This window comes from Mesitornis unicolor, unplaced genomic scaffold (genome assembly GCF_000695765.1).
Source record: "Mesitornis unicolor isolate BGI_N332 unplaced genomic scaffold, ASM69576v1 scaffold25741, whole genome shotgun sequence".
Lineage (NCBI taxonomy): Eukaryota > Metazoa > Chordata > Aves > Mesitornithiformes > Mesitornithidae > Mesitornis > Mesitornis unicolor.
This window is the reverse complement of record NW_010164849.1, coordinates 1-23489: the sequence shown is the minus strand read 5'-3', so window position 1 is coordinate 23489 and position 23489 is coordinate 1. Positions and strand designations below refer to the sequence as shown.

General features: G+C 34.5%; 1 protein-coding gene across 1 annotated transcript; it reads right to left on the bottom strand.

The window, feature by feature from the left end:
• Positions 1-922: 922 nt before the first annotated feature.
• SPOCK3 (sparc/osteonectin, cwcv and kazal-like domains proteoglycan (testican) 3) lies at positions 923-21362 on the bottom strand (the record flags this gene model as incomplete). The annotated part of the gene is made up of 5 exons (XM_010194446.1): positions 923-1276; positions 2269-2406; positions 3648-3710; positions 10329-10550; positions 21243-21362. Coding segments are annotated over 5 exons (716 nt in total), but the record flags the coding sequence as incomplete, so codon positions are not given.
• Positions 21363-23489: the final 2127 nt, after the last annotated feature.

The window sequence follows — 23489 nt, the reverse complement described above, 5'->3', positions numbered from 1 at the left end:
AATACCTATACTGGTATTAATTTGGTAATTGGGTGTGCTTAGCTATTGCCTAACATCCTATACTGGTATGCATGCTAAAACCTCTCTATTTCTATTTTGCAAGGCACCTTTACAATACGTTCCCTAAGTTTCTGCACTAGTAACAGAAAATAACATTAACTAAGATAAAGATGCAAAACTATTTACTGAATTAAGAAAATAAAAAGTATCATTATACATTTATTAAAAACTACCTTGGGGCAAGTGCCAATACTCTGAAATACAGCCATGAATAAAGGTAATACAATTTTATGCAATTTATTTTCCCCATGTAAAATATTTTATGCTAATCTGATGAGAGAGAAACACACAGAAACAACAAAGGGTTAAGCAATGTTTGAGTAAATAATGATAAAGCCTATATGAACTTGACATGAAAGAAAAAAGAATTAAGGAAGGACAAGAAAACTTCAGAATTACAGAATTGGTGCTTTTCTGTGCTACTGCTTTTGAAAAACCCTTTCAATAACCTATCAATTTTCTAAAGGAAAAACATAACTACAAATGTGAACACAAAGGAGGACTTTGCTTTATTTTTCCCTCTTGATAATTCTTCTCCATGCCTTTGGTTAATTAAAGGCTGGTGAGATCCTACTTATGCACCAAAGATCTTCTGCTGTAATACATTTTTGATTTACTACATGAATAATTTGCAAAGCCCAAAGGGTCGAGAACTAAAGTTAAGTTACAGTATGTGTTCTGAAGAGGACATGCACAGTTCCAACTAAGGGCAAATATCTTTTCACCGGAGTTCTAGAGAGACTGGTTGTCTTTATTTTGTGTTTTGTTCATTTATATTTTCGGTAGCACATAACATTGCTTCTTCAGGCTAGACTTCCAGTGTGTTTTCTTCAGCACAAAGGCATTTAAAAACTCAAAAGCACATAATATAATTATTCTTATTTAAACAAAAAAAGTCTATGACTCCAGTTGCAATGTTTGAAATAATCATACAAAATATACATGTTTGTTAGAATCCTTTTGATCTTGGAGAGCAAAGGGATTTTATGAAATGTCATCTTGTGAATTTTAGAAAGGTACAATTCATGGACCATCCAATATCTTCAAATATATCCATCGTGATCATCATCATCATCATCATCATCATCTCCTTCGTCTTCATCATCATCTTCAATTTCGTCTTCATCATTCATTATTTCATCTTCATCATCTTCATCATCTGTCCATTCGTGGAAATCACCAGAGGCAAAATCACCTGAGGTCTCTAAATCGATAGCTAAAAAGGGATTATATTTATAGAAAAGATACACAAGATACACTACTTATTTATAATTTAATATATATAAGCATACAAAAGGCACATCAGAGTATTCAGTTTAAGGACAATTACTTATTTTAAACTACACAGTGTGACACACAAATAAAACATAAATAATACCAAAAATCTTTAGTCTTAAAAGAAAACCATTTTAATCAGGATTAATTTCTCAATGTGAACAAAGGGAGACAATATGTTATGGGTGACGAGTGCCAGAAACAACTATGAAAGAGTTTTAAGTCCAACTTTACAGATCACAACAAGGACTACTGATAATACACACTATCCATTGTTCTGTTCTTCAATATTATCTTAAACTATCTAGAACTGTCCATTTAGATAGACAGTAAGTCTGAGTTTGTACGTAAATACTGTGTTTAATTTACCCTTTCAGGGTATGTTCTTTTGTTGCAAAAAAAAGGGGAAAGGAGTAATGTAAGACTTATTTTTTTTTTTAAATAAAATATTTAATTGCCATTTTTAATAAAATGGGACAACAAATAAAGGTGACATAGGAATTCTTGGAAGCAGTTCCAGAGTGCTGCAGGGAAGGGAAAAATAAGGGAAGATTTAGTGTTCTAGGAACTTTCGGCAATTCTCTCAAACATAAACTGGAAAAAATGTCAAACTGAATTCACTAGCATGCTGATTACCCAAAGGGATTTCATCAAGCATTTTGAGGCTTGTCTAATGCTGCTCTAGATAATTAATTTTTCCAAGGTTTTCATATACTATGCCAAGCACATATATGAGCTCGATTAATAGCTGACATAATGATAGGAGTTGCAAAAAAATAATCAAGTAATAACAATAAGAAATTAAAATTTACTTCAAAATCCATACAGTTGGGTTCCACATCTGTTTTTACAAAAAAGAAAAAAAATCATCTGGCTGGTAATCAAAGGGAATAACATCTCTAAATCAAATGCCACCAAGGGTTATTCACTTACCACATTCTGCCACACCGTTTGTTCTGGATCCTGTTACCTCATTACCGTATCTATCAACACACCAGCACTGCCCTACGCTTCCATGGCACTGACTTGGTTTGTAATACCCATCTTCATCACATAAAGGGATGTATTGTCCTGTGATACGTAAATATTGAATAAGAACATTAAAAACTCCCTCTTGGTCACTGTAGTAATTATAGCAGAAAATAACCACCTTTTGCTGAATCCAGACTCTACGCTGACTGGTTTACTTTCCATTAAAAAGTGCACTTAAGCAGAAAGTGACTGAAAATATCAAATGTGGGAGGGAAAATAACATGTATCATTATTGGACTGATTTCAAGAAATAAAGTGATCAATCTCCCTTTAAATTTTTCATTGATCCTGTGATACATATTCCTCACTCTCTGAGTTATCTCAGTTAAGATCTTTTTTGTATTCTGGGGAAAAGGCTCTAGCGTAGCACCCAACCCTAAATGGGATGTTCTATATCTGTGGAGTACAAATAAGTCTGAATAATAAGGGCCAGGCCTCTTGGACTAACAAACTATCTACTACAAGGCTTAGGAGCTATTTTTATTTAATATATGTTTTACAATCCATTTAGTTACCCACTAATATTTAATTACCTCACCACAGAAGACAAATGCAGTGTAATGCACCAATATGATTAACAGTATGTATTAAAAAAGATAGTTAAATCTGCATTTATATGCAAAATACCTAGACAAATTAGGCTTTAAGCCAAAAGGGTTCCCCATCAACACTAAAGGAGATAAAATCAGGGACTTATTTTGTGAGGCAGTGACATGCCTAAGGCTGAACAATCCACTGCTTTCTACTTAGAACAAACAGATTTTTTGAAAGAAACATAAAATGTAGATAACCATCATGAACAAAACATTCATATGAAAGTATTTTCAAGTGTATAGTTGTGGTTATAAACCGTACTTAGCACAACTACAGTTTTGATTACATTGGACCAAGCCTTTCATTGCACTTTTATATGGTAAAATGAAGATTTTACATTTCAGTAATATTGCTAGAGAATAAACTGATTCACAACAAAGATTTCAATTACTTTAAGAATATTACAGGTAAAGGATCATCAGAGATACTAATTTAGGAGTGCCTCAGACTGTCCCCTCTATAACTGTAAAAATGTACCTTCTATTAGGGTAATAAAATAGGTATAATATCTTCTGGTAGGTAAGGTAATAAAACTAAGTTTAGTAGCTTTCAAAAACTTCATAAATTTTGTTCCTGGAATTTACTGTGGCCTATCTTTGTTGGATTAATATTGATTTTATGTTGCTGTTTCACTAGGGTTATTTATGTAAGCAATAAAACCTTCAAAAGAATGATCTATGGCTCACCTAGGAGCTTCTTTCCTCCTTGCTGTTTCTGAATGTTGCTGAGCTCTGTCTGGCAAGGTGGGTCTAAAATGACATAAAAAATGTTAAACAGATTACACTTTATCTAGGAAAGAAAGCATATGAATAAGTTTTCACTTTGCTACATTCTAAGGTCACTCTAATCACTGATCTTAAGAAGTGCACGCATCCTCCATCCTGCTCTGAAATAAAAGAAACACTGAACTTGCTACAGCTCCAGAGTTATGAATGAGAGCACCACCATGGATTTGTGAAGAAGGCCACTCCCAGTTAACCCAGTTATAAGTGAGCATCTAGTCACTAGTCTGGAGAATCAAGGAATGCTAGACCAAAATAGTAACTGTCATACTTCATTTTATCAGTCTACAGAGGTCAGAGCGTGACTGTGAAGCTTGTCTCATGTATTCATTAGAAACTGGATGACTCTTTTAAGTCTTTCGCTTTTGTCCTTGCTAGAAGTCATATTCAAGTTTTGTATTTCATGTACTAGACTAAGGAAATAAAGATTTTCTCCACTGACGTCTGCAAGACTGTGATTCTGTTGCATCAATTTAAGACAGAATGCCATGGACACAAAGCCCCATGTTCAGCAAACTAAATTAAAAACAGTGGCCAAACTTTAGATGGCTCTAAGAGGCAGATTAGGTACTAAAATTCAGTTCTCCATTCCTCACAGTTACAGCTTACTCCAATTCTGAAGCATTTAATTTTCTACTGTCTATAAAAGCAAGGCACAGTATGCCCCATAAATGAGAAGGAAGTAAGACATGAATGTGTATACATTACTGCTGAATAAGTGAAAGAATCAGACAGCAAAGTACTAATCTCTAAACACTGATATTCTGTACTACATTAGACCATTAGCACAAAGGCATTTCTCATTCTGAACCAGCAGTTTATTCACATATGTCTTTAGCTTATAATGTTCACTGACAATATTCTGATAATATCTCTCACAAATCTCATATTCGATGAGTATTGAATGCATTTTCCATTTTATCAGACTATGATTATTTAGACTACATCTTTCCCATGCAATTAACTCAAGGCTCCCTTCTGAAACATAGTGAAACTACATTTTTTTCCATGCAAACAGAAAGAAAAGTCTTCCAAGTTAGTTTTAAGATGAGTAAGACTGGACTAGCTTATTGATGAAGCACACACTTAGACCAGAACCCAGCCACTGCATAAGGCAAAAAAAAATCACTTGAGTGGTGATAGTTCAAAGCAGCCTTTCCTGAATTCCTCCTAAAGGAAAACAAGGGTGCTCACCCTTTACTCAGCTGAGAGCAGCACAAGATGCATAAAGGAGTGCAGGAATGGCAAAAATACATTACAATACACGGAAGTGTTTTTCTTGTGAAAATGCTCAAATTCTAGCGGCAAATGCCTAGATGAACAGGCGATCAAAAGTATATTTCTGGTGAACACAGAGCCTCTGAGCTGGCATAGCCTAGATATACCAATAGGCGTTTGGTATTATTCATGAGCTCTTATCTAACAGAGTAAATAGAAACTGGAAGACTATAATAACTCCTTACTGAAAGCAGGCTGTTAGTTTCTCTTGGCCTTATATTTTAAATGCTTTTTACATATTCCATACATTTAAAGAAGTTTATAAACATTTAGAGTGGCCTCGGCTCTCGTGAGCCATGTTTTCACACTAAATTTATAATGATTCTTTTTAGTGGAGGCCTTAAAAGTAGGTTCTACTTTCAAAATATTGTTCATAGGAGTCTTAGGTCCAGAAAAATTTTCAAGAGATGCCTTTCCAGACAACCAAGCAGTTTTCTGTGTGTTCCCTTGAAAACCACTGAGACTTGACATCATTGAGTGGATATTGGGGTTTAAGTATTTAGTCTGTGACTATTTGTTGAGGCTATATAAAGCATTATATTTCTTATTGTAAGAAGTGCTTTGATGATGATCATGCACTATTATGCCAGAGACATTGATTACCTTTCAAAACTAAGGTTTCTGTCTTTCTTGATATTTGAAAAGTTAAGCTCTTAATTGTACAACATTCTGAGGATCACTTAATTGGTATCTAAAAAATGACAGTCATTTATGCACACAAGTACCACAGACTAGAAGGATTTAGGATTGTGGTGGACTTGACAGTGTTTGGTTAACAGTTCGACTTGATGATCCTAAAGGTCCTTTCCAACCTAAGGAGAAGAAGAACTAGTGAAACAGGAAAAATATATGTATTCTGTTCTATGGAAAAAAGTCCTAAATTAGAAACACAGAGTCACAGACAAAACCACTAATGTGGAAACAAAAATTATGCCTAAAGAAAAAATATCTTCATTTACACCTATAAATCTTTGGTGGTGTAATTAAAGAAATGAATACCACTAACCAAAAGGTAACAAGGCAATATGAGAAAGTTACTTACCCAAAACTCTCCTCTTCTCAGAAGCTAGGTCTTCAAGATTCACACTTAAACTTTGCTTCTCAGGATAAAAGCAGCAAAAACTCAACAATACTAAATCACTCAGGTGCTTAAAACTGTCAAAGAGAATGGCAGGCTAGAAGTTCAACCAATTATTTTTGGTTCACAGCATATCCTTTTTCATTTCTTCCCAAATCATAATGCTTCCCTCTGTATTTTTCAGTTAGTTCCTGAGTTTGAAAAAGCTTTCTTTTAGATTTCTAACTTATTTCAATTAAAAAAACCAGTGTCACTGGATAAATTTTGGGAGACTTGAGCCAAGGAGAAAAAATTCCTGTAGTATCAGGTATCGGTGTGGTAGCTTTCTTTGAAACAGAAATGAATGTGACATCAGTCTTTCTGATAATCTGAATACAAATAAGAGATCTAATAATCTTCATCCTTAATCTACTTCCACAGACGTGGCACAAAATGTCTTTCTGACAATATCACTGCATTGTTATGAGTGATTCATGAACCACTTAACAGCAGTCATCCACAGTTCTTCAGTGCCCAAAGTACTGATGCACACCAGCGTATCCCACGTTATTAATGCTGGCCCTTAAGACATTGATATTCAGTTGTGTCAAGAGGGGCTGCAAGGCTAGTACAATTAAACTTTGATTTTACGAAAAAGAGGCACATTAACAAAGCAGTGTGAGTAAAATTGGTAGATTTGACAAAGAATGACTAGGATTTTTAACAGATAGGTCCCAAGGAGCTGCAACCCACTCTGGCTTTCACAGATTCTCCATCTTATTCAATTACAAACAGTGATTTTCCATCTATGAAGTAGATAATATTTGGCAGAGCAGATTAGGTTGCCATGTTGTGCCTTGCCTGTGGTTGAGGTTAAACATTATAATTGTTCTTGGACAACCAAGACTTGAACTTTAGGGATCTGAAGCATCAACACTGCACTTCAAGAAATCTTTCTGGGGACCTAATATATGTATTAAGGCATGTTACACCTTCTTTTAGAAGCATCTATAAATGTATTTGAAGTCCTGCAATCTGAAAAGACTGATGTAACATATATGAATCACGATAATTATCATTATTCTCTGAGATGGACTAGTTATAAAGTCATAAAGAAGTCTTCTAGCCTTGACAGACAGAAGAGTCTGGTAGAAGAAAATGGCATCTAGAGCAGTGCTGGACTAACAGATCTCTGCAAAGGCCTCAGTAAAGAAATACTTAGATGCTAAGCATTAATATTCCCAGCAAAATAGGGTACTCTCCCACTCAGAAGCAGTGATGCAACAAAAACAAGGCTATAATAATGATGAAGTACTGGCAGAAAGAAATTCAACCTATAAAAAGGACAACACTGCAAGTGCATCAGCATTTAGATTAGCACTAAAGTGTTAAGCTAGCATCAAATGACTAAGAAAATCTGTCCTGAAGATAGGCACTGAAGCACCTGCATGAATTGCAGCTGAAACCAGAGGGTAATAGCAACCAAAGCATACAGAAGGACTTGCAAAGAACGCTGGCAAAGTGCAGATTTTGAAGTACTGCAGAAATGCATTATAGTGTCTTGGATGTATCTCAGAAATACTGAACTACACTTAAAGCAGAATATGGCCAAGAAAAAATCCAATAAGCACCACTGAGCTGTACATGATTGTACATGAGTGTAGGCAAGGCAGGACAGCTACTACAGAAAGATCTTCTAAGCAAGAAAGATCTGACTTAAGTATTCATAAGAAGTTGCTTATATTGACTAGAAGTAATGTGCAGTAATGGGTCTAGTGTACTGTAATGCATTATGAAAGACTTCAGGCAGAAAGAGAGTTGCAAGTACTTGCCTGATCCTGACAGTCTTGAACTGTGATGCTAAGATCAAAGAACAAGAGGGCTTCTCAAATGATGACTCAAGCAAATACTAGATTTTTTAAAAAGCACAAAGGAATTTCTATCCCAGTGTGATATATATTGTTGACTAAATTCTGTATTCACTTTGAACATCGTTAATCCACCGTAGTGCAGTTAACTGTAGATCTACCCAGAAAGCATCTACTAAGGTCAATGAATACAGAGAGCTGTCTACATGGCTTGAAGCATTCTGGTAATAACAATTTATTTTAGTAAACATCAGAAAGAAGCCACTGAATTACCTAGCCCTCTCTTTGTTATTAATAGCAAAGGTCTAGTTAAAGGTCTTATTTAGAGTGTTCAATCAAGTAAAACATAACCAAACATGAACATATTGCAAAGTTTAGCACAACACTGCAAATTATGAATAGAGGATTCAGTGGGTCATTAATACACTAGGGAGTTAGGACTCAGATGGCTGTGCAAGAGCTGATAATAAGATGTCACAAAAGACGACTATAAGATTTTTTTTTCTCCTTACACCTTCAAAAAAGGAGAATATAGATTTTGTTGACAGTTAATTTTGAGGGATGAAGTGTATATTTAATGCGCAAGACTGTCACAACTGAGATTTCACCTAATTTACAATGTTGAAGATTTACCTTTTTAACTATATGCCCAAACACACTGTGGCATCAAAAGCCATCTAATTTGTTTTAAATCAGCACCTTATCACAATGCCATGGTCAAGATGGTGAGGAAACTGGTAAAAAGGAAAGAAAAGGTTGATAATTTTGGATTCTGCAATGGGAGAATCACTGTCACTGAAAGCCAGATCCCAGATTTTTAGCCTTTGGAGTACCATTAATATAATTCAGTAGTGCTTACATCAGTACGTATGATACTGTCCTTGGGTTCTAGTGGTACACTGAGCAAATATTTTAGACAAACAGTATTTATAGGCTACAGAATGCAAAACTACTTGAAACTATTCTGTGGAAGTGCTTTCTTAATGCCCCGGTGATGCAGTACATGCATTATATGAGATTTGTATAAGAGTCAATTGGTCACCTTGGACCATACTAGGACACATGTTATGTATCGTACTTTCGCTGACAACTGAAAAGAAATATGCTGCCCTCTAAAGAGTAAAGGTGTTTACATATTAAGATGAAATTATTGTGGTGGTGTTGGTTTTTTTATTTTAGAGACAACCAAACAAAACATGTTATTTTATTTACTTTAAGAACCACTTCTGAGATGGATTATTTTTCATTTACTATATTTGTTGGCTTACATGCTTATTAAAAAAAAGCCAGAATATATTCTGCTATAAAACAAACAAGGTGTTTTGGAAAATGAAATGTTGATTTTTTAACTACAAAGTTATCAAAGAAAAAAGTCTGCATCTATAGAAGTACAGCTTTAATTTTGTTCGGATTTACAACTGGCAGATGGGGCATGATAAAAATCTTTATTTCCACAGAAATCAGAGTCAAACCATAGATGCTGAGTGCTAATGGGTAATTATGAGAGTTTTAAGGTCACAAGTGAGATTTTAAAACTGATATTAAAATTTTCAAAAAGGCTGAACTGATTTTGCCAACTTTCCAGCAAATCAACCTTATCTCCTTCACTGGCAGTAGAAATTTGGACTCTGGCTGCTATTTATCCCTTTGAAAATCTCCCTATGTACATAAGAAAAATGAAGGGGCAATTCCATCCAGCTTCAGCCAATATTTAACAAGTAAATTCTTTGATTCATTACAGCTAGTTTGATTATATAATCTATGTGATGCCTCACCTAGATCTAAAATTGTTGTATGATCCCCAGGAAAATAATGCTTATAGGCTGTGTTTATTTGTTTAACCAAATCACAACAGGACATTAACAAGAGACTCATCTAGGCAGTAAAAATCAACTGGTTTTCAGTCCAAATATCTATATCTATCTTTATTTATAATGTTCGTTGTTATTTTAATAGGCTTACCAAAAAGAACATTAAGATGCCCTACTTCAGCAATAGAAAAGTTTATTTTATAATGTAGGCAAAGTAGATTGGGAAAGAAGTAAACATTTGTTCTTTATTTTGGTCTTGTTCCTCTGCATAATTACTAGAAGTTGACATGAGAAACAATATTTCTGTAAAAGCATTAGCCACTGTTTTGCACTTTATTTATAATCCTTGAATTTCTAGCACGCCTTTCCATTTAGCTTGGGTTGGTTGTTTGGGGTTGGCTTTTTTTACTTCATTTTATGTATCTTCAATAGGTCAGAAACCTCAAAACAAATTCATGGTACAGGATTTAAGAGCTTGTAGTTCACTGTAATCTTCTTAATATGTTAAAAATGGTAAAGCACTACAAAAGAGTCAGTCATATACATATGCAGGTTGTTTTCATCTTTTTACCTTGCTGTCTTTGGAAGCAGTAGCACCACTCATTGTTAGATATCAAACTGTCCTTGTATGTGTCACAAGAATTGAAGAACGCCCTAGTGCACGGCTCATTCTTGTCAAGGTAAATGCTTCCAAGTTCTGACTGGTCCAGCAACAGGTCATAGTTTGTATCAAGCCTGTTAAACATCCAGCCAAGGGAGTCTTTGCAAATTGGCAAAATGCTGGTATCAAATCCTAAAAGGCAAAAAAAAAAATAAATTTATAGCAGGAAAAATAAAGCAGCTGTTGAGCTCAGCCACCAGAAAAGAATGTTGCATCATGGAAATTGCTTCAGTGGTATATAGATACAGTACATAAACGGTGTATGCTATTGAAATACTACATATAAATTATGTCAGCTTAATTTTAAAAAATCTGTAAGTTAACCTGCTAAAACAATTAATCCCATCGTCAGTCTCAAAGCATTTAGAAATATGAGTTTTCTTGTCAAACATTATACCTATAGCACACACATTATGCACAGTAATAAATGATCTACAGTGATTTCCTTGAAAATAATTCTGTTGAGGAATTTTAGTGATATTATTATCAGGAGAGTTAAGTGGTTTGCAATGTTTACAGAACTAAGAAAAGAATAAATTCCAGTCAACTTGTTGGAGGCCATTTTTTCATCTTCTAGGGCATATGTTCAATTCTATGAAAAAGGAACATGATCTTCAGCTTTAGCAATACCTTGAAAGTTATGATATTTTATCTTTACCTGATGTACTTTACATCTTGGAGGAGGTCATGGAAAAGATGATTGTTAAAAGCAGACAGCTGTCAGTATCTACTAATAGAGCCTGGGAAAAGGGCCATCAGGAACAGGCTGAGTTAATTATTTCTGTAGCCAGAGACCAGCCCCCATGCTTGTTTTTTCCTGCAACAAGTGTAAAGTACCTGTAGGCTTGCATATGGACATGGATGGGCAATTCAGAAATGGCCAGGGTCATACCAACAGACTTATGGTGCATGTGGCCAGGCAGTTGAGAGTATACATCCTAATTCAGAACGAGATTTAGTGCTACTAAATACTATTATTCTAAAATCTCTTAAGCTAAAAATGAGCACTGAAAAAACAAGATAGGTGAATATGGCTATAGAAAAATTAGCATGAGAGCACACAGGAATTCCCAGTTTCTAATGCTGTTAAAATCAAGCCTGCCTGTCTTAGTTGTTCTTCTGAAAACAATAATGAAAACTGAAAAGTGTTTCTGTAGTGCTAAAAAAGGTCAACTTGGATAACTCAGTAATCGGATTTAGAAATCAGTAGATAATCCTTTAGATATAATTGTATGTGGAAATATCCATGCTATGGTAGACCATTTTGGAAAGGAAAAGAAAGCTGATAGCACCAAAGAATCCCTGTGGAAGTCAGACAACCACATGAACTCCCCCAGAAATCCTAAATTAACTATGACTTTTTGTTGTGACAGTCTCACTTCTTCTTGCTCCCTGTTGATCTGTCACAGCCATTATTATTTCCACTTGATAGAAAAAAGCAAAAAAATAAAGCAAGCCATTGGATATTTATGACATTTTTAATGTGTTCAACACAATACAAAAACATTGCCAAGGATTCAACCAATAGACTCTCTCTTCATTCCTCTCCAGTCGCTGATTAATCATCAAGACAAAAAAAGTTATTTTTTTGTGGATTAGGAAGAGCAGCAAGAGCTAGGACCCGACTGAATGAATGGGGATATATAGCAGATGTGCTGTTCAACTTTATCTGTAAAAGGTATCAGAATTATTTAATGAGTGTTTCCGATTTGAAAAATTCTGGAAGGTTCCTCTGCTTAAAACATTTTGTCTAGGGATGAATGTTCAGTATAACATTATTTAACTCTGAGGCTGTGTTCCTGAAGTCCTCTAAACACTTTCTAGTCATTTATCTTTTAGCTAGAAATCCTCTTGAAGATCTTGGATTCAAAAAGGGGTTGACGTGAAACTTATTGTTTCCTACCCTGCCTTCTGTGTACCTACATAAATGGAGGAATTATTCTCGTGCTCAGAATATTTTTCCTGAATTTAGCATTCTGGTCAGCTTACCAAACTGCTAGACAAGTTGCAGAAAAAGAACAACCACAAGGAGACAGACTATAATGAATAAGATGGCAGCTAGAAGGAAATAAAAGATAAAAGTCACTTTCAAGGTGTATTCAGGGCTGGATCTTGTGGGCCAAAGTAGATAATAGTAGATAATACATCTGAATGTGGAATTTTAAGTGTTTATTGAAAGAGGCCTGACTTTCAAGGTTGGGACAAAGTATTTTTTTAATTAATATTAATAGTATTAATTAGTATTTGTGGTCCACACTGGAAAAGCTCACATCATTAAGTACTTTGTATTTTAGGACACCAGAAAGTAGTGTAATGTGTTTCATAAACTCTACTAAAGAAAAAGGGAAAAAAACCCAAACACCTGCTTATTTATTTCTCCTGGTAATTTTCGAATTTTACTCTAAAATGAAATAAATTTATTTGAAGAATAGTGAAAGACCACAGAATGTAAGGTTGGAATGATGTTATATATCTGCAGATTTGATCCCTGTCTTTTTCTTGAGTCCCTTAACTAGCATTAGCCTGTGAACTGAGGTCATCCTCTATTCCCATTCCTCATTTTTTTTCTCACTTCTTTCTATCGAGCTTTTAGATTTTTTTAAAAAGCTTATCTAATAGTGATCCACTGGATTCTTACCTATTACATTTGCCATAGTTAAAGACAGAGTCTGAAATGAAAATATGTGCATTGGAGTCAGCAGTAACATTAAAAAGAAATTATTATATTACAAATCACTGATATCAACAGGAAAGCACCAGAAAACGACATTAGGTTTGAATATGTTCTATAAATCCAGTTAAAGTTCAACACAACTATAGCTTAATATTAAAATCAGAGTTTGAAGTCTGATATTTATTATATACATTTCCTAGTAAATAGGAATATATTAGAACTAGCATATCAGAACTAATAAACCTACTTCAAACAATAACATTTCAAACTTACTTTGTTATTTCCTGAAAAATAAACTTTCCATACATTAAAGTTGTCATAACTTATCTATTAAACAGCATCATATACTGGAGAAAAAGCACTGTGTGTCTTGGGTTCTAGCTTTCTACTAAAAAACATTTGATGCAATAATTTCAAGAACTAATCAAGATTTACCTTGAAACTAGTTTATATTTCTTTTTCTTTCAGAACTTGCTTCTGAAGTAGTCTGTATTTCTATTTACAGCCCAGGTATATCTGTTATTGTTTTTACTGTTTGGTTTTTTTTTTTTAGTTCTTTTCTCCAGTATTTACAATTTTAGTGTTTTAAATAGAAAATATCACATCTCTTCTTAGTTTTCATTCGGCTTGTTTCACCAAGCCAAACTCTTATCAGTTATTGCAGTAGTGATGTCTGAAATCTAGCTCAAATATTAGTTTAGGTGAAATACATAAAAATGGCTAAAGTATTTCAGAGGTAGGCCAGGCACATGTTCACAGAGACAAAAGCAGCTTTGTTTGATCTAAAATGGAGCAGTCAACCTCCTTCAGAACTGCTACACCACATAAATATCATCACCTCAATTCCATGTTCACATTATAAACATTATAGAGGTTACTGTGGTAAAGTAAAATTCTTGGTTCAATTTTAAAGAACCTTTAAGGAACTGTCCAAACTTGAGATTATCAGAAGTGCTTTCTCTTTTCAACTACTTTCTTCCCATAATATTGATAAAATAATACAGCTGTCACTCTTGAAGGTGATATACTTGAGATAAGGAGTCAGGAAAGCACTTAGTACATACCTAGAGTTTAACATCTGGTAACTTAGTTTGACATGTGAAGAGCTCAGGTGATACAAAATTATGAATCACAAAATCACCAGGTGACTCAGAACTAGGAAATTAATTGCTGAAATCACAGTCTACATATATTATCACTTTGAGCACCAACCAGAATGCTGTTCTTACACATTTTTCACAGCTGTGACACAAACCAAAAAGCAGAAACTAGAGGTGGGAAATTAGAATAGTTGAAGGAAGGTAATTTATTCTTGATGATTAAGTACCAGGACATTATACCAAAGAGAACAAAAATTGCTGCTCATATGTCTAAATGACAAAAGAAGATTTTCTCTTTCTCTCATTTTAACCACTTATTTGAAATCTATTTCCATATACCATAATGAAATGAGCTTTTATGCAGCTTTCTGAACATTGTCGAGAAAAATGTGAAGTATCAGCTTAAGCTCTTTTCCTCAGCTAAAACAATCCCAAGGGCAATATCATTGAGAAATATACCCCTCCTCCATGGCTTACACACCAGTATTCAAAACAGCTCCTCAAAAGGAACCAACAGAAATGATCCTCTGTTTCTGATTATTTATCAGGAGAATTTCAAGTCTTAGTAAATGTAATCTGCTTTTCAAGGTAAAACTATTGTTTGCCTGCTTATTAAGCTCATAAGTAATAAATCCTTGTGTACATTGAGTAAGATAGCTTTAGACATTAAGTGGAAATCAAAACAGCATACATACATATGGCTTACATACTGCATTATATAAAAACTGTTTATCCAATATACCAAGAGAATTAAACTGCATTATTCTTTACAATATCAGTACACTGTCCAGTACAATAAAAGACACTCACAAATTGTACATGTTATTAAACACATGTGCACTCTGCTGGAGTCCTGACTGCCATCTAGACAGTGGCTTTTACTTGTTCAGTGTGCAAGCTGCATAGCAAGAAGGTTTCCACGTGTGATGGATTTGTCTAATATTTTGGCTATCAGAAAACCTTCAGTTAAAAGCATCTTACAGCTGAGGCCCACTGTGCACAAGCTGGGAAAAATTTTTCCTTCCTGATGTAGTTTTATTAGGACAGACCTGAGCAGGAAGGACTAAACTAAAGAGAGAACTAAGCGGACGTGAACGTTTTCTGTTGTATTTGCTGTTCACCAAAGTGCTAATCTAAGTGAGACTCATCTGGCTCCATACTAGCCCAAGAAGGAGATAACATCAGGCATAACATTTTCTATCACCTGTCTAGAAGTTGTAATATATTCCTGCTCACAATGATTACACAGCTAGGAGTGGAGCCTGGATTAGGGCAAGACAAGGAGAAGGTACCAAAGATCTTACAATAAACCTAGGACCACTGACGCTCATTTTACAATAGAAGGTACAAAGGAAAGAAATAAAGCACAGCTGCAACACTAGTGTAAGTTTGTGTCCTCAAGTCTCTCCCTTTTCCAGAAAGTGTTTTAGAGAATTTTATATGGAGGTTTGTATATGGAGGTTATGGGACACCAGACTGATAATTTTATTAACAGGAGTGAGTGTTAAGGAAAAGTAGACCATAGCTGAGGAGTGAGAAATAAAATAAAATGCTACAATAAACACCTACATATGTTTCACTGTGTATAAAGATAATTCTGTGTAAAAGACTGAGTTTAAGCAAGCCTCAGTCAACAATACTGATTTAGTTCAAAGTCTTAATTTTAAGTAAAGATGGATTAATTTAAAATTCCTGCTCAGAATTACTTCTAGGCTGTATTTCTTCTCCTAGATTCATGCTTTAGGGATGCTGGGGCTTACGCTAACTCAACACATGCAGAAAGTCATCAGAACCTTTCCTTTCTAGGAAACTAGAACAACGATTCAGGTTGCCAGCCTGTACAACTTTTGAGTAGTTTACAGGACATTTTCTGAGATAATCTGAGGAAGTGGCCAAATTCTCAGGCAATCAGCATTTTCAATACATTAAAAAAATATGTTTAAAGCTGCAAGTCCTTTTATCTCTTATAATTATACAATGACTGCATGGAAGAGTACTGACAGGAATAAGCAAAACATTATTGTTCTGCTTATGAGTTCTGTCTGTACATCAGAGTTTCCGAATATGCTTCACAAAGGAAGATCAGGGCAATTTGACTTATCTCTGCATAATGTCAGCTGTGTCTCTTCATTGATAAGGAATTTAGGATAGTCAGAATTAAGTAAAAACCTCCAAGCAAAGATCTGAAATTGTTAATTTTATTTACACTTTTCTGTACAAATTTGGTCTTTTCCTGTTGCAAGTTTGTAAGGGTATTTGGCAATTTTGGTGTGATAATGTCTCACCATGCTAGTTTTAGACATGTCAATTTTAAGTAATTTTCTTTCAGACTTGTATTTTTCTGTTATTTTCAAAATTATTAGTGTTTTAGACTAAAAATAATCATATTATTCCCAAGCCATAAGAAGATCCTCTGTTATCTTTGGCCTCTGGCCTTTCATCTTCCAACATTAAAAGTATTCTTCAGAAATAGAATGCCTGTTAGCAGAAATATCTGTGGGACTACAGTCTTTTTGTGCTTTGCATTTGATACATTAATTCCCTAGAGTTTTATAACACAAAATTAATACAGAAATAGAACAAGTATTTTAAAGACTTGAAACAAGTATGTAAAATCTCACTTAATTTTTCAGCTCCTTATTTCCCCATGATGGGAGTGTTACTGTAGTATGTGGATAAAGTATCCTTCTCCCCTTTGTGCCATTTGTTTAGACTATAGATGGCCTGAGGACAAGATTTAAGTATTTATATAGCATTTTATAGTAATTATACTTATAGATAAATGCAATCTGAATACAACTGGACACAAAAGGGATTTTGAAAATAAAGCCCTATTAATTAATTAAAGACATTCTAGTCTGCATTACTAATAAGATTCAGCTCTGGAAAAAAATAAGTGTGTCAGTTAAACAAAACTATGTAACTCCTGTAAAAAAAACAATGTAGGCACCTTACATTTTTAACTCATCAGCATATTGATGGCTCTAACAGAACTACTTAAACACTATTGTTTGATTTGTTTAGAAGTAATATTAGTGATTGTACAGATCAAGATGGACTATTTAAAAGCTAAAACAACTCTGAAAAGCACCAGCAAGGCACTACAAACCTGCACCACATCTACCTTGGTCAGAAGAACTGTGCACAAGCCTTTTAATAAATCCTGTCCCCAGTACCACCAGAGAGACTGAAATATGAAACATCCCAAATACAAACAGACAACCACAAAGAATGTCACAAATTGTTTTTTTAAAAATGCAGAACGGTTTTTCAGTGAGGAAGTAACTCTGTGACAAGAATAAAGGAAAGCCTGGGGGAAAAGGTGCCAAAACAGATTTTTAACTCCACAAGGGTAACGAACAGCTCCAGGAATCTCCTAGAATAATTAGGACTCTGAAAGGTGAAGTTACATTCAGGTGGCTTTTTGTCATAACTGTTCTGTACAGATCACTAAGTCTCAAGTGCTAAGTATAAGGATATTATACATGATTAAGAAGTTCTTTGCAAGATTTACTTCTAGGTGTAGCTCTCAGACTTCCCCAGAATAGGGGCTGCACTCCCTGCTATACTTAAAAATTAATGTGGCTGGTGTTTTGGACCTACTGCGACTTTGGAGACAGACTTTGAGGGAATTCATTAGGGATATTACTTGAGAGCTTAGCTCCTGAAGAACAGTTTTAAGAATTTCTTGATGGTATTAGAAAGGATATTACCATGTTAAATGGTTATAATTATTTTTGTTTCTTTGTGTGTTTACAAGGGCATAGTGAGCTACTATTTTCTTCTAAACCAGAGATTTGTTAAGTTTTCAAAAGATGCAGTATCTTTTGCTGCCTCAAATGAGAAATTTTGAGCTTCTGAAATGTACATACTGGACAAAACCATATAGCTGTACTAATGAAACCAGTTTTTAAAAAATGTTTGCATCTCCAAATCCACCAATGAAAGAAAACTACTAGTGATTATATATTCATTTGATTACTTTCAGATGGATTGTCTTTCTGAAGTAGCCTGTCAAATTAACACAATCAAGTAAATACTGGCTATTTATAAATCCAGTAAATATCATGTAAATAGGGACTTTTATATTTGAAAGCAATTTTTTTTCCACAACTAGATATATGAAATTTGAGTAACTGACCACAGTACTGTAACACTAAACAGTTATTGTTCAAATGTGTTTGTGAAAACCTGAAACTCTTCTTTAAAGAGAAAAAGAAAAAAGAAGATAGGATAAACTGAATGACTCACATGTAACCATTTTCTACAATTTGATTTGCTTTGTTTTAGTAAAAAGAAAATAAACATGCCAAAGCTTACCTTTAAACTTCCATGTTTACATCCTAGCATTCATATAACAAATAGCAAGCTTTTCAACATTCTTTTAACAACATTACCACTATTTTAAGGCTGATGAGGTATAACTCTTTAAAACAGAAAATCTAATTTAATACCAGCACAGTAATCCATTAGTATTTTGTACTACATTCTAGCTGCTTAGGACTAATTTCTGGTACCATGTTACAAGTGTAAATCAAACATTTCTGACAGCACCATGTTCACAGGGAATTTAAAGTCAGCAGTACAATGAAACAAATTTTTCCACAGAGATTTTATTACCTTACCTGTGGATTAAGAGCCCTGAAAAGACTATTCTTAGCCATCCAAATCAACTCTTGATTCTGTCTCTCAAAAAACTGGTAGTGTAGGATCCATTCAAACTTGTGCCTAAAATTTCAGATATGTCCTAAAGTACATGTGAATTCTTTATATTGTCCAAGGAGAGACCTTCATGACTTTGAAGGCTTCCAAAAAAAATTCTGAAAACTGAGACAGAACCCTGTTATTTTCCCATCAGTTGGAACAATTGTATTTGTAGAGGAGATCCTCATCTGCAGGCTTTTAAAGGCTAACACACCTTTCTACCTGCCCTATAAACATTCCTTTACCTACATATCGCCCAATTGCTTTGGTCTACATAATCTAAGTAGATGGCTTTCATCTTCTGCACTGTACATTAAGTGCCAAAACATTAGCATTTAGAACACACTAAATGTAAAATCAACATTAGGTAGACACCATTAAATCTTATGAGTGTTGCTAATGTTACAGTAAATGACCACCGAAGTTTAAAAACAAACCAACCAGTTTCGACCACATAACATATTTCTAGGTCCAAATATTGACAAGGTCCAAAAATCCACAAGATTCTTCCATTTTTAGTCACACATATTAAAATCTTAGATCTCTAAGTCTAAATACAGTCTGTGATTGCTATTATAAAGTAAAAATTTTCAGACAAACAAACAAGTGATAAAATAAATGTGAGTATAATATACCTGTCTCATACCTGTCTCAAGTATAGGTACTAAGTCTTATCAATGCCACCTGTATGTTTAAGAAAAAAAGCCTAAGGAAAATGTCAAGGGGAAATCTCACACTTTTAAGAACTTTGTTGTTGCACTACATTTCAATGTATTCGTAGTATAAATTATGAACTGTGCATTCATGTATTACATAAAACCCAATTACTTGAAACACTGACTTATTTATGCATGCCATAGTACTTAATAGCTGTACAGTTGCTTCTTTTATCATTGTCAGAATTTCTTTTTGAACCTTTACTGTATTATCAGGCTTTTAATCACCTGTGCTTTTTTTCTGACCTTACCTATTCAGTGTGTTACTCTCAGCAAAGTGAGTATTCAGCAAAAAACTCTATGCAGTTATTTCAGCTGACCTTTAACCGTGCGATGTGCTAACACTAGCTATATTATTAGATGCATTTTATTTACTACTATAAAATAAATGCTTACTTAAGAGCTGAAAACTTTGTATTTCTGTTGCTTTCATTACTGGATTAGAAGCAGATCACATGCAGTTATGGGCACCAATCAGAATGTAAATACATGTTTTTAAATATGTTTTATTCAATATCAATAAAAAGTGACATTGCTGTATTACCACTTTACTTCAGAAACACTATTTTCTCAATGTTAAGAGAAGTATTCCAGGATAGCAAAGAATCATCTTTAATTCACTGTGTTTTACAGAACTAGTTATATTTCCCTACCATGAAAAACTAAAGAAACTGTATTTCCAATAAAATAAAACAAATGGATTTATCGAAAAAAAAGAAAACAGTATTGCTACAAATAGCAATCAAGCAAAAGCTTTAAAAAATCTTAAATACTTAAAAAATTAGTAATGAAGGAACTAAGGTAAGCAGCCACTGGTAGCAAAGTTCTGTGAAACATACTCTGGAGGAATTCATAGTTAGTTCTTCATATTAATGAAAGGTAGAGTTTTATGACTTATGAAATCTAATTTGACTTTTCTTCACAGTAGGACATCACTCTTTAAACTATTATTGCACACTTCAATTGCTATTTTAAATAAGCCTTTTGATAATAACATTTTTGGAACTTTACTACTTTCCACAACAAAAAATCTATTTAAATATTTGAGGGGGTTAAAAACAAATTATGTCCCCTACTGTTTCCCCTTCATCAGTACTCCTGAATGTTTTCCAATTTTCCTTGAAGATCCCTTTTTACTTACAAGATTCTTTTCCATGTGTTTTTCTGTATGAGCACCTACAGCGGCATCAACTAGCAATGATGGTCACACATACTTACAGCTCCTGTACATTATTTCTTAGGACTAGCCATTCAGCCACTCATTTTTCTCCAAGGAAATGTTGCTCAAAATTCCTACTTGTTTCTTCTGTTCTGTCTTCTTATCAAGCAGCTAATTACCAAGCTCAATCAAGTAGACAATTTGATAAAAGTCACAAATGAAAGCATTGTGAATGGTTGCTGTCATACATGCTTACAAGCAAGAGTCCTGCCAAATAAAACTGAAAGTGATCATCATATATACGTACCAAGCCATAAATGAGAAATTAACTTTAGAAAAACAATAAGTTATGGTTTTGTACATATGTCTATTTAAAGCACATGAGAATAAGGCAAGTCTTAGCAATGGAAATGCAAAAGTACAGAAAAGTACCAAAAAGAACATCAAACGAGAGAAGTAGAAATCTCTTACTGGTTCTTTCAGGTCTTTGAACAATCCTAGTCTTCTTATTCTGAATTCCACTTTCATGTAGTGCCTTAAACCAGTCTCTCAATCTGTTTGCAACCTCCCTGAATTCCAGGTCACTGCACACTGAAAAACAAAATGCAGAGCTGTTTAATGTTTTTCTCCTGTCTGCTAAATAGAAGTTTTCAAACTATGCTAAAAAAAAAAATAAAGTAAAACACTAAGTAATATAAACATGTATGTTCCACAGCCTTCTTTAATTCATAAAGTTCTGTTTCATTACTTAGGTATGCCTTCAAAATCCAATTAAGGTTCTCAGAAATAAATGCCTGATGTATAAAGCAATTATGAAACGATCTATATATAGAAATTAAAAACACCTCTTGCAAACTACTATAAACAGTTGTAGCACATATATTTTCACATTTTACTGTAGACAAGGCTGTATGGCAGAGACACCCATTACAGCCATTGGGAGTTTCATTTCTATGTTCACTAAGGCAATTGTAACAAAAGCCCCACCAGAACACGTCGGAGATGTAATTTAGGCAGATAACACAGGAACATCCAACTTGCTTTCCTATGCTGAAGTGCGAAAAAACAAAATCGGGTTGACATGAAGTGCTTCAAGAGTGACATCTGTGAGCACCTAACTGCCAACAGGCAACTGTATGGCCACCTGGTGATGGAAAAGATGGCTTCTTCGACCAGAAACAGCATAGGTACAAAAAGCACACAAGACCAAAGAGAGCATGTGTAGCACCAAGAGCAGCAGATCAGTAGCAGACTGGCTGAAGTGTTGTACAGTAGTGGCAGTACTGAAGTCACCAGCAGAAACAGCTAACAGAAATGAACAGTGAGAAGGAGGTCTGTTCACCTTCACTATTAAGCTGCTGCAGAAGACAAAGAAACGGTGTTCTTAGAGCAAGAAGATATCCCTTCCAGAACTCTCTTTTCCCATTTCATGTGTTCGAGAGAAGTTGGGAGAAGATGAGAGAAATAATAGTATACGGAAGATGACAAAAGCAGGAAAGGCACTGGATATAAGCTTCTCTGGGTAACAAAATACTTTCAGTGCTCTTGTCAACAGTTATCACTTCCAAATCAGGATCGTTTTCCAGGTTCACCAGTAATGGACTAAGCTGCAATCTGAAGAGCTCATACCTAAGTTAGCAGAGCTTCACAGAAGCTCTTGAAAATAAATCTCCAGTTCAGCTTACTTTTCCTTTATTATGTAGCAATCCACAATATTTGGTGGCATATCCTTCAGCACACTTTATTAATTTGAACACCACTGCGAAACATCTATTTGTATTCTAGAGTAAGACTGAAACGTGTCATTCTGTCAACAACTATCAATGTGTGTACAACAGCGGGCATCTAAGCATTTGTTTATTCATTCTTTGCTGAAGTCTCTCTTGAGACTTTGATTCTCTCCATGAAAGACTTAGGTGCAATCTATACATACATCTGCATATATTATGAGTTGACATTTTTATAAAATGTGTATCATGCTTTTCTCTTGTGTAATAGAACAAATATTCTTCTGATTACTCAACAGAGAACTGGGGGAAAAACAATTTTAATTATATATGGGCATGGATACTAAAAAAATGTCACATCTCAAGAACTAGGTTAAAATGGTCTCCTGAACCAAGACTACACATCATAATTCAAATTTGTAGGATTTTTACGTTTCCTGCAAAGACACGTTCCTTTACCAATCTTTGCACCAGCTGACAGGTCAGCATAAAGAATCAAATATTAACTTGGGACACGCTTCTTCTCTTTAATTTCCTCTCCCATTACAGGTGAAATAGAATAACATAGTTCCCTTCTCTAACTACTCTCCCTTGGCTTAAGAGAAAGACTTTTAGAATTGAATGAAAGGGCATGGAGCACATTAGTCCTGACTGCTTTGATTTTATCTATTTATCTATTTATTTAACACACGTCCTATCTGACTGCTTTATCTATCCCGCACATACTGTGTAATATCACCACAGGTCCCAGATACAATATAGACACATTAATGCTGTGCACTGACCTGGATATTTTAATCCACTTCTAATAAGTCCATATGCAGTGCTACTCTGATTAACCTCTGATGCTGAGGTGCCAGAGCCAGCACCAACAGAGAGCCAGCATATAAGCTCATCTACAGGCACAGACACACTCATAAACCCAGATATATGTGTGTGTGTTTGTGTGTATGTGTGTATATATGTACACAGTTTTATATATATATAATAT